Below are 16503 nucleotides of genomic sequence, written 5' to 3'. Positions count from 1 at the left end.
TAGCCACTCTGGCCTGGAGCACGCCTGCACACCTTCTGTGTACAAGCATCACACACCTGGGAGCTTGGAGACATGCTGACAGCCAGCAGGCCTCCCGCCAGCTCACACCCCCGCCGTCAGGTTCGGGCCCGCCGGGCAGGCCTTAGCACCATGCTGCAGTATTCTGGTGACTGCTTTTACCCACAGGCTTCTGGCTCCCCCAGCCCAGCCTGTGGTCTAGCTTTGTGGCCACCCTGGGGCCTCTTCCTCTGAGGCCCAGAGCACAGCTTTCCCAGTCGCATGGGGCAGGCAGCTTCCTGTGTCCATCCCCCACCTCCAGCCCGTGTATATGTCAGCCCCTGTGTTTGGTGGGGTTTAAAGTATATGTAAGAGCTCTATTGCTACACAAAATTCACCCTTATAAAGTGTCTGTTCTGTGGGTTTTGGTATACTCAGTGTTGCGTGATCATCACCACTAATTCCAGAGCATTTTCATCACTCCGAAAAGAAACCCTGGACCATCACGCCTCATTCCTCTTCCTGCCATCCCTGCCTGGAGAATCCCATGGACAGAGGAGCGTGGTGGGCTACAGTCACAAAGAGTCAGACACAACTGAGTGACTAACACGCACGCACACAATCTATTTTGTCACTATAGATTTGCCTCTTCAGGATATTTCATATAAATGGAATCATACACGATGTGGCCTTTCACGTCTGGCTGCTTTCTCCTAGTATAATGTCTTCAAGCTTCATCTATGTTGTAGGATGGGTCAGGACATCATTCTTTTCTATGGCCAAATAATATTCCATTGTCTGGACATACACATTATGTTTACCCATTTATGTATTAATGAACATTTGGGTTGCTTCATTTTTTGACTGTTATGAGTAACACCTTCCCTGATAGCTCAGTTGGTAAAGAATATGCCTGCAATGCTGGAGACCCCGGTTCGATTTCTGAGTGGGACAATCTGCTGGAGAAGGCACAGGCTACCCACTCCAGCATTCTTGGGTTTCTCTGGTGGCTCAGCTGGTAAAGAATCCGCCTGCAACACAGGAGACCTGGGTTCGATCCCCTGGAGAAGGGAAAGGCTACCCACTCCAGTATTCTGGCCTGGCGAATCCCAGGGCCTGTATGGTCCATGGGGTCACAAAGAGTCAGACATGTCTGAGCAACTTTCACTTTATGAAAGTTCTAACAGTGCTACACAGAAATTTTTGTGTGAACTTATCAGTTCCCTTGGGTATATATCTAAGTGTGAAGTTGCTGAGTCATGTGGTAACTCATTTTGAGGAACTGCCAAACTCTTTTCCAAAGTGGCTTCACCATTGTATAAGCCCAGCAGCAGCCTATGAAGGTTCTAACTTCTCCACATTCTCACCAATGATTGTTATTGTTTGTCTGTTTCACTGTAGCTATCCTGGTGACCGTGAAGTGATATCTAAATATGGATCTGTGTATATCTTAAGTGATATCTTACCACGAGCCATGCCTGGGTTTGGTTTATGGGGAACAGGGTAGAGAAGAAGTCATCATCTTTGCCTTTAGGGGAATCACAACTCAACTCGGAGTAGGAGGAGATAGACACAAGTCTTTTTTTTTTTTTGAAATTCTTATTGAGTTTTTTTTTTTTTTGGCTGCGCTGTGGAGCATGTGGGATCTTAGTTCCCTAACCAGGGATCAAACTCACACCCCTTGCATTGGTGGTGCAGAGTCTTAACCATTGAACCACCAGGGAAGTCTCCAAGCACAGGTCTTTATTCACACATTAATTAGTGTGTTTCAGCAATGATTGGACTGGACATCAGGGGAGACACTGAAACAAGTAAAATATGGTCTTTACCCTAATGAACTCTTTGAATAAAGAATGTAAGACCTTCAACAGCAAGTCCATCCACCCAGCCATCTCTCTGCCTCCACTTATCTGTTTGTCCATCTATATACCCATCTACCAGTTATTCAGCTGGTAAGGAATCCACCTGCAATGGAGGAGACCCTGGTTTGATTCCTGGGTCAGGAAGATCCTCTGGAGAAGGGATAGGCTACTCACTTCATTATTCTTGGGCTTCGCTTGTGGCCCAGCTGGTAAAGAATCCACCTGCAATGCAGAAGACCTGGGTTCGATCCCTGGGTTGGGAAGGTCCCCTGGAGAAGGGAAAGGAAACCACTCCAGTATTCTGGCCTGGGGAAATCCATGGACTATATAGTCCATGGGGTCACAAAGAGTCAGACACAACTGAACGACTTTCACTTTCACCCAGTTATTCAGCCATTCAACAACCAAACATTAGACCAGTAGTCCATCAAAACATCTGCCTGTCCATTTACCCACCATTTCATTTATCCAGCCACTACTCATTTACCTACCCAATCATCCTCTACTTGTCTATCCCTCCATCTTTTCATTCACCCATCTATCCATCCAACCAACCATCTGTCTATTAAACCATTAGCCCATCAAATCATCTACCCATCCTTCCATGCAGTCAGTCACCCAACTGTCCATCCATTCATTCATCCAACTTTCCATCTATCTACTCAACTATACATCCACCTGTCCATCCATTCATCCTTCCATCCATGTTTGTCTATCCATCCATCTTCTCAATTGTTCATCCTTCTCACCACCAACCATTCAAACATCAACCCATCACAGAATCTGGCAACCGATCCAACCACTGACTTATCTACCAAACCATCCATCCATTCGTTTGTCCACCACTGATCCACCTGGTCATCTTGGACCCTGGAGTCAGACATGAAGGCTTTGCTACTTCATTGAAAATGCTTCCAGCCCACATACCCTGACCAGTGATAGTCCCCACTTCTTTGGCTTATACTTTGGGACACATTTCTCAACACTTCCCCACCTTCTTAGGAGGTTATTTGGACATGTATTCTTTCATCTCATGTGACATCCACAGTTTTTTGAGCCCTTCCAATATGCCAGGAACCTGATTGGTCTTTTCTCATTTAATTTTCACAAAGGCACCATGAGGCAAATACTAGGTCAGCCCCTACTTTCCAGGTAAGGAAACTTTCTTACCATGGAACTTACTTTCCATAAGAAAAGTAAGACTCTGAGAGGTGAAATACCTTGCGTAGGGTCACACAGCAAATGCAGGGGGATCCCAGGCCTGCAGGTCAGTTCTAAGACCGTGCAGAAAACAGGAGAATTCTCTGAGGGAGGTTTCCGGTCCCGCTGGGGATGCTGTGCACGCCGTGCACGCCTGGCCTCTGGGAGGAGCTATGACTCAGGGTGCAGAGGGACTTAAGGATGCTGAAGCTGAGCCTTCAGATGGTCAATGTGAATGGTCACAATGAGCCACCATTGACCACCAGCCGGCATCCACTTGCCTCTCAACCCTGGCCTTTGCTCAGATTCACTCAGGGCTTTGTGGAGGCCGTTCCCTCTGCCTGCAAGTCCACCCACCCCCCTTCATGCGGTCACTCCCTTCATTCCTCTGGTCTCGGCTCACAGGTCACTTCCCAGCCCCTATCGCAGCAAGGTCCCCACGTTCCTCCTCTGACAGCCGGCCAGGCCCTTCCCTGCACCCACCCTTCCACAGCCTCTCTGGGTTTGCTGAAGGTGCAAACCAGGTGGGAGGGTCCAGAAAGGCACACAGCAGGGGGTCCACAAACATCTGCTGAAATCGAGTCTCCCGGGAGTCTTCTCCTACCTCTTGCAGCCTTTGTAGGGGGTTACAAACCCTTCCTCCCTCCTGAGGGCCTCCACCCACAGACCCTGCTGGATTCCAGTGCCTTTGAATACCCCATGTCCACAGCTGGTCCCTGCTGGGACCCTGGGACTTGCCCAGGTAAACATCAGTGGGCAATGCCTAGAATGCTGCCCATCTGCCCATCTCCCCCATGATGCCTTCCTGATGCCTGGGTCCATGCCCCAAAGCTCTTGGAGACTGTCTCTCGGCCCTTTTCTGAATTAGATGTGCCTGAAAACAGGGCCCTCGGAGCAGACGGGATCTGTCGTGTTGGCCCGGGGCTGGATCCCGGCAGACCTCGGGTGTTTGCAAAAGAAATACATGAATGGATGGCCATGTTGTGGCCAAGAGAGGCCAGCGCCACCAGCTCAGGTGGCAGGTTCTTGGTGAGATCTGGTTCCCTTGGACAAAGGCCGGGCGGGGGGCAGGTGAATAAATCATGAGGGGCCCGGAGCAGGGCCGGGGCAGGACAACTGACCTCATTCTGGGAGGTGAGGAGCCGGCAGCTGGGCGGTAAGTGGGCTGGGGGGCAAAACCTGGAGGGAGGGGCGCACAAGAGGCCTCTGCAGGCTGCCTGGCCCACCCCCACCCTTCTCCCTGAGAAGCAGGAAGTTGGAGATTGGCACAGGTTAGGTGGGAGGTGCGGGCGGAAGTGGGGAGGTGGACAAGTGCAGAGGTACCCCAGGGCTCTGGGTGGGGGAAAGAGGGGCAGATCTGGTATGGGGCTTAGGGGGATGGTCTTTCCAGAGTCCAGGAGCCATCCTGGGAGAGGGCATCTATGGAGAACAGGAAGAGCAAGAATGCACAGACAGAAAGAGGGACAGACCGATGTGGGAAAGAGTCTCACCCAACAGAGGGAGGAAACTGACAAAGAGACGGGCACGGGCAGGCAGAGGGACCCACGGGGACACTGCTGGGCAGATGCCAGCAGGGGGCAGGGGGCGGAGCGAGAGCTGCATGTGAGACAGACACAGAGAGACCCCTGGGGCAGAGGGGCCAGGGAGGGGCAGAGAGCAACACAGACTCAGAGGGGAGTGGCATTTGGGCAGATGGGCAGAGAGGCCGCTGTGACACGAGGAGCCCTGGGCATGGTCTGTGGCAGCCTGAATGCGGCGGGTGGCAAGGCAGGGTTTCAGGGAGGGGCTGTGCGAGGGGTCCGGGGAGCTAGGAAAGACAGGGTGCTTGGAGGGTCTGGGGCCCACCAGCGCCTGAAGCCGGAATCAGGAAGAAGAGTAGCAGGGACCCTGCGGGGACCACACCCGCAGCTGCCCACAAAGCCACCCTCCCGCAGGCCCTGGGAATGTGGAGTGGGGCAGTGCCACTCAGACGGCAGGAGGTGCCAAGCGCTCGTCTCCATGGCCCTTCCCCGGGGCCCGGCAGATGGCAGTCTCCCCACGGGGGACCCCACCCCCTCCGAGGGCACTCCAGGGCCTAGCCGGGCCCCTGCCAGCCCAGCAGCCACCAGGCGGCGGGCGCTCCTCCGGGAACTGGAGGCTCAGGTGCAGGCCGCCTACGGGCAGGTAAAGGGGGACGGGGTGTGGGGTCATCCTCAGCTAAGGGCACCTTGGGGGAACAGCGAGGACCCCACGGCTTAGCTGGGGCCCCATCAGACAAACCCAGGGCTGAACCCAGGGAGGGGAGCTCAGACACGCACGCTGATGGAGGGGCCGGCAGCCGCTCAGCTGCCCAGAGGGAGGCTGGCATCCCCACCCACACCTCTGCCATCACTGAGCCCTGTTTCCAGTCCACGGAGCCCAGAGTCAGCTGTCCTTGGGTCCTTGCCCAAGTAGCAGGGCCGGGACAGGTCCAGGCAGGGGTGCCGAGGGCAGGCAGGCTGGGCGGATGCTCTGAGGTGACAGCAGGGGTCCAGCGGGGAGGGGCAGGTGCTTCCTGGGTCTGCCATTCCCTGGAGAGATGACCCAGCTCACCCCGGCAATCAAGGCACTTGGCTTCCTCCTCCAAGTTCCAGGCCCTGCTTCTGAAGACATTAAATCTCTCCAGATTGGGCTGGGGGGAGAGGATGCTGGAGGGGGAGTGTCTGCAAGACCCTCAGGAGTGAGCACACGGAGACTGTGCCTTCCAGGGGGAGCCTTGCGCCCCGAGTGGCCCCCCTCACCAGCAGAGATGCTCAGAGATAATCCCGGATTAGGACCCAAGCCCCTGTGCCCCGGGCTCCCCGCCTGCCCACCCGCCCGCGATCTTCCCCACAAAACCCTTGGAAAATCCCCTGCAGTGATCCCAGACTCTCACTGGGAGCAGCTGGGGGCTGGTGGGAGCCCACAGCATCCTCTGAGGCCCAGCCCTGGGCTGCCCCCAGGACTCCAGGCCTGGCATGGTTCAAGGGCCCATGGGAAACTGTGCCAAGCGGCCCCGGCACCGGGGGCCTAAGGTAGGAGGGTTAAGGGGGAGAAGCCAAAGCCGGGAGGCTGGGCTGGACCCTGAAAGGGTCTGATGGGGTGGGCAGGGCCCGACTGGGGTCGCAAGTGGGCAAAGCAGGGGGATGGAGGGGTTGGCACCCACCACCGTCGACCAAGATCTTCCCTGGCACACCCCAGACTCTGACCCATCCTTGTCTTGGCTCCTGCAGACCTCTGGGTCTCCCCCTGCCAAGCTCGTCAGGCCCCCCCCACCCCGGCTGCCCATCCAACTGCCCCCTTCCTGCTGCTGCCCCTGCCCTCTGGAGTGACCATGGCCCTGTGCCTTGCCCCATTTCTGGGCCTCGATTTGCCCCACTGGACAGTAAGGGAGTGGCCCCTTCTAGTAAAGAGTGTTGATAGTGAGGTTCCACTGTCCTGTGCTGGGTTCTAAATGACGGGAGAGACTGGCAAGTGAGGGTGGAGAGGCGTCACTGCCCCAGCTCATGGCTGGCTCTGCTGCAGGACCGCTGGCAGTGGCCTGGCTCGCCCCCAGGGGGGTCCCGCCATGGCCTGGGCCCCAGCCCCAGCCCCAGCCCCAGTCCCGAGGAGCCAGGGGCCCTGGGGCCTGGCGTCCAGGGCTACTCCGCGCTCACCACCGTGGTGGGGCCCGCCTGCATCTTCCTGCGGCCCAGCATCGCCGCCACCCAGCTCGTATGTACGGCCACCACCTGCCTGCCTCCGGGCCCCGCCCTTGCCCCCAGGTTTTGCCTCTCCTTGAGCGCGGGGAGAGGACTGAGTGGGGGTCTCACAGCAAAGGCTCGCGGATCTAGGGATGTGGGGGACAGAGAGGCGTGGAGAAGCAAACATAGGATCAAAATGGGGGGCCTGGAGAAACAGGCCAGGAAAGAGAGGAGAGTGGGGCAGAGAGCGACTCGGAGAAACGGCAGAGACAGGAGCCACCAAGGGGACGGGCAGGGAGGGGACAGGGCCCCCAAAGAGGAAGAGAGAGAACCAGAGAGATGTGGTGACCCCGAGGCCCCCATGGCCAAGCCCGAGGGTCTGCCCAACCCCAGCTCCACCTCCGACTAATGGAGTTCCAGGAGGCGGGGCACAGGGGACAGGGAAGGGGGCCCAGATGCCCAGCCCATCAGCAGGAATGGTGGGAGGACAGCAGTGCCTGCATGTTGTGTGGGCTGGGTGGGGGGCCCCAGAGAACAAGAATGAGGAGGTGCCGGTACCTGGGGGATTGTCCAGGGAATTCTTAACCCCTCTGTCTCCCCTCAGGACCGGGAGCTGCGGCCTGAGGAGATTGAAGGTAAAGGGTTGGGGACAGAATGAGACTTTCCGGGTTGGGGGCACTGGGCGGGAGTCTGAGCAGTCTCCAGGAGGAACTAGGAGCAAGCAGGCTGCAGGGGATCCGATTGGGAAGTCGGGGACCAGAAGGAGTAGGGCGGGGTTGAGAGAATCCCCAGCTGTCAGTTTCCTGGTTCTATTTTCCCTGCGGGACACGGTCCCCTTTAATTCATCCAGCAAACACTTCCTGGGTGCCCACTGTGGGCCTGGCACAGTTCTGAGCGCTGGGAAACGTGGCCAACCAGATAGATCTGGCCTGTGTCCTCTGGAGAGAGACGTCAACAGGTCAATTGCCAGTACAAATGGTGCTATGTGCTCTCAAGGAAGTGATCAAAGGAGCCAGAGGGGACTGAATTGAGAGAGAAGACCTCCTTGAATAGGTGGCATAAAGACCAAGAATGTTCCAGAATGTGAGCTTCATGAGGTCAAGGATTGTTTTTCCCTCGCTCTTTCTTTCTCACCTCCTTCACTCTCTCCTTCCTCTCTTCCTTCCTTTTCTTTCTCCTTTTCTCTCTTTCTTCCCCTCCCTCTCTCTTTCTCTCCTTCATCTTTTTCTTTCTTCACTGCCACATCCCCAGTACCTAAAGCAGCGCTTGGCACAGAGCAGATGTCCCTTAAATATCTGCAGAGTGAATGAAAGGAATAGCATATGCAAAGGCCCTGGGGTAGCAAAAGAGAAACGGCTGTTTAGAAAGCATGGACATGACTAGACCAAGGTGAGAAGGTCTAATCCAGGCTGGGGTCCCAGGGGACATGCAGAAAGGACTGACCCCGCCCTGCCTGGCAGAGCTGCAGGCCGCCTTCCAGGAGTTTGACCGAGACCGGGACGGCTACATCGGCTACCGGGAGCTGGGGGCCTGCATGCGGACGCTGGGCTACATGCCCACCGAGATGGAGCTCATCGAGATCTCCCAGCAAATCAGTATGTGCCTGAGACCTGTCCCACCCCCAGTTCTCCAGAGGCCATGGCCACAGTCAGGGCAGCCGGGCAGCCCAGGGAACCGAGGTGTCTACACAGGCTGGCTCCCAGAACCCGGGACTTTGGTCATTCTCACGGCAAGCTCTCTGCCTCCAGAGAATCTCACCATCCCCCATGAGAAGGGTGGGTCAAGGGCCAGCAGGCCCACTTTTTGGTGAGGGAACAGTCTCCGCTAGTGGTAAAGAAACTGCCTACCAATGGAGCAGACTTAAGAGACCAGGGTTCAAACCCTAGGTTGGGAAGATCCTCTAGAGAAGAAAATAGCAACCCACTCCAGTACTCTTGTCTGGGAAATCCCATGGATAGAGGAGACTGGCGGGCTGCAGTCCACGGGGTCACAAAGAGTTGGACACAACTGAAGCGACTTAGCACGCAGTCACCATCTCTGAAAGGTTCCCGTGACTTGTTTAAGGTCACACAGCCTAGCCACTGGAGCCAGGAATTGAGCCCAACTGAGCTCTTCAGGAAAATTAAGGGAAGCCAGCTGGAGACACAGCCTAGGAGACCCAGAGGGAGGGAAAGTCCCATTCAGTGGGGCGGGGAAAGGGACAGAGGCCAGGAGGGTGGAGGAGCCCAGGGCTGGGCAGGGGTCTCTGATGGTTCCGGGTCTCTTATGGGCGTGGCCCCCAGGTGGCGGGAAGGTGGATTTTGAAGACTTTGTGGAGCTGATGGGCCCCAAGCTGCTGGCGGAGACCGCGGACATGATCGGTGTCCGGGAGCTGCGGGACGCCTTCCGGGAGGTGGGGTCCCCGGGGCCGGCGGGGTCGGGGCCTGCGTGTCTGCGGTGAGGGAGGGGGCGCGCTAATTAATGACTCGGTCCGTGACCCGGTGTCGTCGCAGTTCGACACCAACGGGGACGGCTGCATCAGCTTGGGTGAGCTCCGGGCGGCCCTGAAGGCCCTGCTGGGAGAGCGGCTCAGCCAACGGGAGGTGGACGAGATCCTCCGCGACATTGACCTCAACGGGGACGGCCTGGTGGACTTCGAAGGTACCGCCCACCGCTCCCCTACGCTCAGCACCGCGGACCCTGCACGAGTTTTCAGAGGAAGAGCCGCAAGGCTCTGCGCTAAGCACACCTACCTCCTCTCCCAGCTAACCATCTGGAGAACCTAGGAGGAAGCTACGCTTAACCCCATAAGGAGGACAAAGTCTTAGGGAGGAGAAAGTTCCTAGGGAAGCGAGGGTGCTTAGCAAAAGAAGTGGATGGAGCCAGCATCTAGATCCAGGAAGCCTACCCATTCCCAACAGAGGGAAAACAAGGATTAAATAATAAAAGGAAGCCGAGGAAAGTAAAGTCTTCCCTCATAACTCAGCTGGTAAGGAATCCGTCTGCAATGCGGCTAATCCTGGTTTGATTCCTGGAGTCGGGAAGATCTGCTGGAGAAGAGAAAGGCTACCCACTCCAGTATTCTTGGGCTTCCCTTGTGGCTCAGCTGGTAAAGAATCAGCTCGCAATGTGAGAGACCTGGATTTGATCCCTGGGTTGGGAAAATCCCCTGGAAAAGGGAAAGGCTACCCATTCCAGTAATCTGGCCTAGAGAATTCCATGGACTATACAGTCCATGGGCTCGCAAAGAGCCAAACATAACTGAGCGACTTTCACTTTCACTTTCAAGGAAAGTCAGGGCTTCCTTGGTCACTCAGATGGTAAAGAATCTGCCTGCAATGCAGGAGACCAAGGTTCAATCTCTGGGTCAGGAAGATCCCCTGAAGAAGGCAATGGCTACGCACTCCAGTATTCTTCCCTGGAGAATTCCATGGACAGAGGAGTCTGGTGGGTTACAGTTCATAGGGTCTGAAAGAGTCGGACACGACTGAGCGACTAAACACACACAAGGAAAGTCAGTGTGTAGAAATTCTCCAAGGTAGGCCCAGAAGTGTTCCCGAGCTTCCTAGCAGCCAAAGCAAAGAGGAAAGTCGGTTCAGTTACAAGATTTTTTCCCCCCATAAGACAAAGCCCCTCTTCCTGGCCTATTCTCCACCAAATTCAGGGAACTCCGTTGCAGGCCCTGCCCTTGGCCGCTAGAAGCCAGTATCTTCGCCTCACTCCGGGGGGTCGAGGTCCAGAGAGCAGACTGAAATGTTGGCTTTGTCCTGGCAGAGTTTGTGCGAATGATGTCTCGCTGAGCCTGCACAGAAGCTGGAAGCAGCAGACAGGACTGGGGACGAGAGCCGCTGCCTGCCAGTGTGTTCCTGGAGCCCCGCACCTCCAGCTGGGGCCCCTCTCCCTCTCCTCCCTGCCCGCACCTGTGTGCACAGCCCTTGCCTGCAACACCCCCACCCCACTCCTCCACCGAGCCCCCAAACCCAGCTCTCTCTGACAATAAAGCATCTTCGAGCTGGGGACACAGCTTCCACTGCTCACTCCTTCATCCTGCAGGTATCCGGCCCCCAAAGTGAAGTCCTCTCGATTGTGAACTTTGGGTGGGTAAGGGGCCCTCCCTAATCCTGCAGCCAGCCCAGAGCAAGTATTGAGAAATGTTCCCGGATGAGTAAACCCAACCTGCTTCTCCCAGAGCTGGGTACATAGTGACCCCTCACCCTGTGAAGGGCTCCTGCTGGATCCGGGGTTACAACCGAGGACCACAGGCCTAAGGGCTTCTCCCAAGCTCCATCCCATTTCCTCTTAGAGGGGCGCAGCTCAGAGCTCCCTGCAAGAAAATACTTGCTGGTGGGCTGCAGGGAGTGAGGGAGCTGACAGGCCCCTTCAGTGTATGATCTCAGCCTTTGGGCACACACCTCGCTCTTCCCGGGAGCCTGCAACCACTGACTGAGCACACAGCTGGTCTCTGTTCCGAGCTCCCCTCTAGGTTTGCCAAGGTGTGGTCAGGTCAGCCTCGAATCAGCGACTCTCTGCCCAGTCCTTCTTCATCAGACTTCCTCTTTTTGACGTTCCTAACTTCATCTTGGTGTCTGCCTCCCAGGGAAACCAAATGACACAGCTCCTCACTCCAGCCCTGCCATGGTCGTCATAACCCCATTTTCCATATCGAGGGACCCAGGAGGCCGGGTCTCAGCGACGTGCGGAGTTCTCCCAGCTCTACTGCCCTCTTCCTGCTCCCGGCCGTGCAGCACATGCTGCCAGGTTTTTCTTCCAAAATGCCATTTGTGTTTTGTCACATTCCTATCCAGAAACTGGCCATGGTCCCCCATTGCCCCCTGGGCAGGTTCGGCCCCTGTGTTTGGTGCTGGAAGGCTCCATGAGGATGAGGAGCTGGCATACAGTCACACACATTAGGAAGAAGCATCAGGGGACTTCAGCCAGGCCTGGGGACTGTAGAGTCACAGTGCAAACCGGAAAGGGCACCTTCAGGCCGGAGTGGACCTCGGACAGGCTGAGGCCTCTTCTAGACCTGCGTGACCAGCCACCGTTCCCACCTGCTGGGAGGAAGAATGAACTTGACCTCTAGGCCCAGAAGGGGGAGGAGCTTTCAGTGTCTGTGCCTGGTCTCACCACCTCTACTGCCAACAAAATGGCCTTGAGACAGAGCAGGCGGGCCGCCACCAGAGCCTCGCTCAGTCTGGAGCCTGGACACCGAGGTGCCAGGGCTGGCTGCAGCAGCCTCATCACCACTTGCCTGGCAGATCACAATTAATCCTTAATCCCCAATTAGGTGATCTCTCCTGCCAGTCTGGCAGGCTTGGGGATGAGGGGGGAGTCACAGCTTGTCTGGGAGCCGTGGTCCACCCTCCCTCTTCCTACCCTCACAGATGGCATTGCTGCCCGAGAAGAAGTCTGTCCCCTCTGCAGGGGCTGAGGACAATGATGGACATGGGCCAGGGGAAGAGCAGACCCTGCTCAAGGTCAGCCTCCCACTGGCCCCAGCTTGGCAGGTGCTATGGTTGGAAGCGGGGAGGGGGGATGGTTGGTGGGGAGATTTTAATTGGCTGCCATGTGTCTGCTGGCATCAGAAGTGCCCACAGCTCCCCCAAACCCCCCATATGCCCTCCTACCCCAAAAAGGCTATTAGCCCAGAAGTTCCAAGTAGACACAGCTGGAGCAGGGACCAGGGCTGGAAGGACCAATAAGCAGGCGGCATCTATGTGGGGCCAAGAACCCCCTCCCCCGATTAAAGGGGGCACCTGCCGTCCAGCTCCGCTGACTGCTGCCAGTTGGAATAGGCTAGAGCTACAGGATCTCCTGGTTTTCCAAGAGAAGCTGTCAGTTGAGATTTTTACGTTAAGTTCACTTGATATATTTATTTATTTTTAATTTTGGCTGCACTGGGTCTTTGCAGCGGCATGTGGGGGCATCTCTTTGCAGAGCACAGGCTCTAGAGCTTGCAGGTTCAGCAGCTGCAGTGCTCAGGCTTGGTTGCCCTGCAGCATGTGGGATCTTTGTTCCCGACCAGGGATCAAGCCTATGTCCCTTGCACTGGAAGGTGGATTCTTAACCTCTGGACCACCAGAGCAGTCTCAGTTTCACTTTAAATAGTTGGGGTATAATGTATGTTCAGTAACATGGATGAATGTATAGCTCAGTGAATTTTTGCATGCATATGCAGACAGGTAGCCATCACCCGATAAGGATATTAATCCACTTATTTTAGAGTAGATCCCAGTTTGCAGAATTATATTGAAGACAGGACAGGGAGCTCCTGAATACCTCACATCCAGTTTCTCCCATGTGTTAGTCAAGGCTCTCCAGAGAAACAGAACCAATAGGAGATGTGACTGTGTAAAGATATTTATTATTAAGGAATTGGCTCGGGCAATTATGGGCACTGAGCCATCCCCAGATCTGCAGTCAGCAAGCTAGTGATATGGGAGACCTGGTGATACAGTTCCAGTCTGAGCCCAAAGGCCCGAAAACCAGAAAAGTCAGTGTTGGAAGTTCCAGTCTGAGTTCTGCTCAAAGGTCAGGCAGGCAAAACTCCCCACTTGCTCAGCCCTTTTGTTCCTTTCAGATCTTCAGCCCACACTGGGAAGAGCCATTTGCTTTGCTTAGTACTCAGATTCAATGCATCTCATCCAGATGCTCCCTCAAGACACTCCAAAATAATGTTGGACCTATGGCCTGGGCACCCCCGTGATCTAGTCAGGTCAACACACAGAATGAACCATGATACTCTAGTAACATCTTACATTAGAATGGTACCTCTGTCACTGCTCATGAACTAAAGAAGTGAAGTGAAAGTTGCTCAGTCATGTCTGACTCTTTGAGACCCCACAGTCCATGGAATTCTCCAAGCCAGGATACTGGAGTGGGTAGCTATTCCCTTCTTCAGGGGATCTTCCCAACCCAGGGATCGAACCTGGATCTCCCACATTACACGTAGATTCTTTACGGTCTGTGCTACCAGGGAAGCCCAATGAACTAATAGTGATGCATTATTATTAAAGACCACATTTTATTCAGATTTCATCACTTCTTCCCTTGTTGTGTTTCAGAGTGCCTTCCAGGACACCATGTTACACTAAACATCATGTCTTTTTAGGGTTCTCTTGGTTGTGATGGTTTTACAGAATTTTCTTTTTTAATTATCTTGTCAGTTTTAAGGAATACCAGTCAGGTATTTTATAGAATGTCCCTAAACTGGGACATTTGTTTGCTTTTATCACAGTTAGAATGGGGATCTTGGAACTTCCCTGGTGGTCCAGTGGCTAAGGCTCTGAGCTCCCAATGCAGGGGGCCAGGGTTCAATTGCCCTGGTCAGGGAACTAGATTCCACATGCCTCAACTAAGACTCAGCACAGCCAAATAAATATTTAAAAAAGAATGGGGTTCTCATCCCAGCATATGAAGGGCCTATACTATCAACATGACATCATTATTGATTTTGATCTTGATCACTTTGCTTAGAGCAGTGTTTCTGTTGGGTTTCTGCACTGTAAAATTACTCATTTCATTTTCTCTCTCCTGTTACATACAATCCTGTTAAAGGTCGATTTGTCTCTTCTCCATTTATTTATTTGCTCACTCTCTTTTATATCAATATGGACTCATATTTATTTTATACAAGTTATAATCCAGTACTATTGTATTAATTTTCTTGCTCAAAGTGTTCCACCTTTGGCCATTGAGAGCTCTTTCATTTGGCTCCTGTGCCCCACTGACATATCCCCATCACTGTAGGGGCTTGGGTTTGGGAGTTTTGAGTGTTGTTCTAGCATTTTCTTACTTTCAGGCACTACTAGCTGCTCCAGAATTATCTTGCCTATTTCCTGTCCCAGTCCTAGAGTCAGCCATTTCTCCAAGGAACTCTGCTTCATTTTATTGGAGAATGGTATTTGAAATCAAGATCCGGATGTTAAGTTGCTTCTAGGCACTCTAAGCTAATAGAATGAGGATATATATATATTTACACTAATGCGAATATAAAAAATTTTAAATATTTCTGCATATAACCAACTATATTTATATCAAGCTAAACATGAGTTCCTATTATCTCCAACTCTAGTCCATTACCACATGGATCATTCTAGCCTCCTCATCCTCCTTACTTACCTGTAACTTCTCATTCCAACATCGAGAATTGTTAGCCCATACTCCCATGGGAAACCACTTCATCAATTAGGGTGCAGTGCTTTTTGTCTTTGTTCTTATGGATTCCACTCATTTCTAATTTCCGGATTATGCTTTATCTATTCAATTTTACCCCTCACCAACTCCTGGCAACCAATACTTTGTTTACCTTCTGTATAAGTCTTCCTTTTCCAGAATGTCATATCATTGGAATCATACTGCATGTGTCTTTTTCAGACTGACTTCTTTCACTTAGCAATATGTCTGTGTCTTTTTGTGGGTGGATAATTTCCTTCTATTGCTGAATAAGAGTCCATTGTATAAAAACATCAGTTTCTTTGTTGACTCACCTGTTGAAAGCCACCTCTACTGGGAAGACTTCTGTGATGTCACAAGGCTGGACCCTTACTCTGAATTCCAAAGGAATTGTCCCTCTGGAATTCCTTGTCCCAGGAATCCACACTGTCTTACTCTATTGTGTGGCTTTACTTCCCTGTCTGTCTGTCTTTGAGACTAGGATCTCCTTGAGGACAGAAACCATGACTAGTTCATTTCCATCAGTGTCCAGCACAAGGCCTGAGATGGAGGATGGAGTGAGAAAATGTTTGTTGAATGAATAAACAATGTCCTGGGGATGAGAAAAATCTACAGAACTGGGGGCAGGGAGGGGCACGAGATTTTAAGGAGTCTCGGCAAAAGGGTTAATGTTTGGAAGAGAGTCTAAGATCCAGGGTTGTGAGAAATGAGATTTGAGGGGAGGGATCTGAGTGGAGATATGGATAGGGAAAAGGAAAATGAAACAGTAGACATTTTATGAATATGCATTTAATCCCCACAACAACCTTATGAGTCCCTTGGACTGCAAGGAAATCCAACCAGTCTATCCTAAAGGAAATCAGTCCTGAATATTCATTGGCAGGACTGATGCTGAAGCTGAAACTCCAATACTTTGGCCACCTGATTCGAAGAACTGACTCATTGGAAAAGACCCTGATGCTGGGGACGATTGAAAGCAGAGGGAGAAGGGGACGACAGAGGATGAGATAGTTGGATGGCATCACCGACTCAATGGACATGGGTTTGAGTAAACTCTGGGAGTTGGCGATGTGACAGGGAGGCCTGGCATGCTGCAGTCCATGGGGTCGCAAAGATTCAGACACGACAGAGCGACTGAACTAAACTGAATGTCTTCATTTTACAGACGGGGAAACTGAGGCCTATTGAAGTGACTTGCCCAAGGGCAAACAGCTAGCGGACATGATGTAAGCTTCCAACCATCAATCTGACCCCTACAGATGGTGCTGTAGTCCAGGATCCAGGACGGTCCATTGTACAGGGCCGGGCAAACAGTTTAAGTATTCAAGGTGAGCTGTTCCTGCGATTGTCATGATGAGGCACCGGCATGGGGCTTTGGTGGGGTGGGGTCGGGGGGGCAGGTTGAGGAGTCTTTGAAGTCGCCCTTGGACCTTACACCAGCCTAGACCCGAGGTCCAGGCAATTGGAAGGGAGAGGCGCATCACCCGCGTAGGGACAGGACCCGTTGCCATGGGAACATATGAGGAGGCCTCGGGGAGGGCGCATGCGCGAATCGGGGACAGGTTGTGGAACCGGTGAAAGGTGACGTAAAAGCGCACGGGGTGGGGCGC

General features: G+C 53.5%; 1 protein-coding gene across 3 annotated transcripts; it reads left to right on the top strand.

Annotated features, from left to right (window-relative positions):
• Positions 1-5057: 5057 nt before the first annotated feature.
• CABP2 (calcium binding protein 2) lies at positions 5058-10518 on the top strand. 3 transcript variants are annotated; one of them, XM_065936663.1, is made up of 7 exons: positions 6035-6091; positions 6582-6770; positions 7344-7374; positions 8200-8334; positions 9022-9131; positions 9232-9379; positions 10493-10518. In XM_065936663.1, exons 1-7 carry the CDS (start codon positions 6035-6037, stop codon positions 10516-10518), a joined length of 696 nt encoding a protein of 231 aa, XP_065792735.1. The 3 variants fall into 3 exon arrangements, with proteins under 3 accessions (XP_065792736.1, XP_065792735.1, XP_065792737.1); XM_065936664.1 differs by lacking the exons at positions 6035-6091; positions 6582-6770 and adding an exon at positions 5058-5222; XM_065936665.1 differs by lacking the exon at positions 6582-6770.
• Positions 10519-16503: the final 5985 nt, after the last annotated feature.

The sequence above is a fragment of the Muntiacus reevesi genome, chromosome 5 (assembly GCF_963930625.1).
Source record: "Muntiacus reevesi chromosome 5, mMunRee1.1, whole genome shotgun sequence".
Taxonomy (NCBI): domain Eukaryota; kingdom Metazoa; phylum Chordata; class Mammalia; order Artiodactyla; family Cervidae; genus Muntiacus; species Muntiacus reevesi.
Note: the sequence above shows the minus strand (reverse complement) of the source record. Positions and strands in the feature narration are given on the sequence as shown.

What these genes read in the sequence shown, in the direction of transcription:
- CABP2 (XM_065936663.1), top strand. Translation starts at nt 6,035, where the DNA reads ATGGTTCAAGGGCCCATGGGAAACTGTGCCAAGCGGCCCCGGCACCGG. An exon ending in GCATCGCCGCCACCCAGCTC is followed by an intron (nt 6,771 to 7,343) that starts GTATGTACGGCC and finishes GTCTCCCCTCAG; the next exon opens with GACCGGGAGCTGCGGCCTGA. An exon ending in GCGGCCTGAGGAGATTGAAG is followed by an intron (nt 7,375 to 8,199) that starts GTAAAGGGTTGG and finishes CCTGCCTGGCAG; the next exon opens with AGCTGCAGGCCGCCTTCCAG.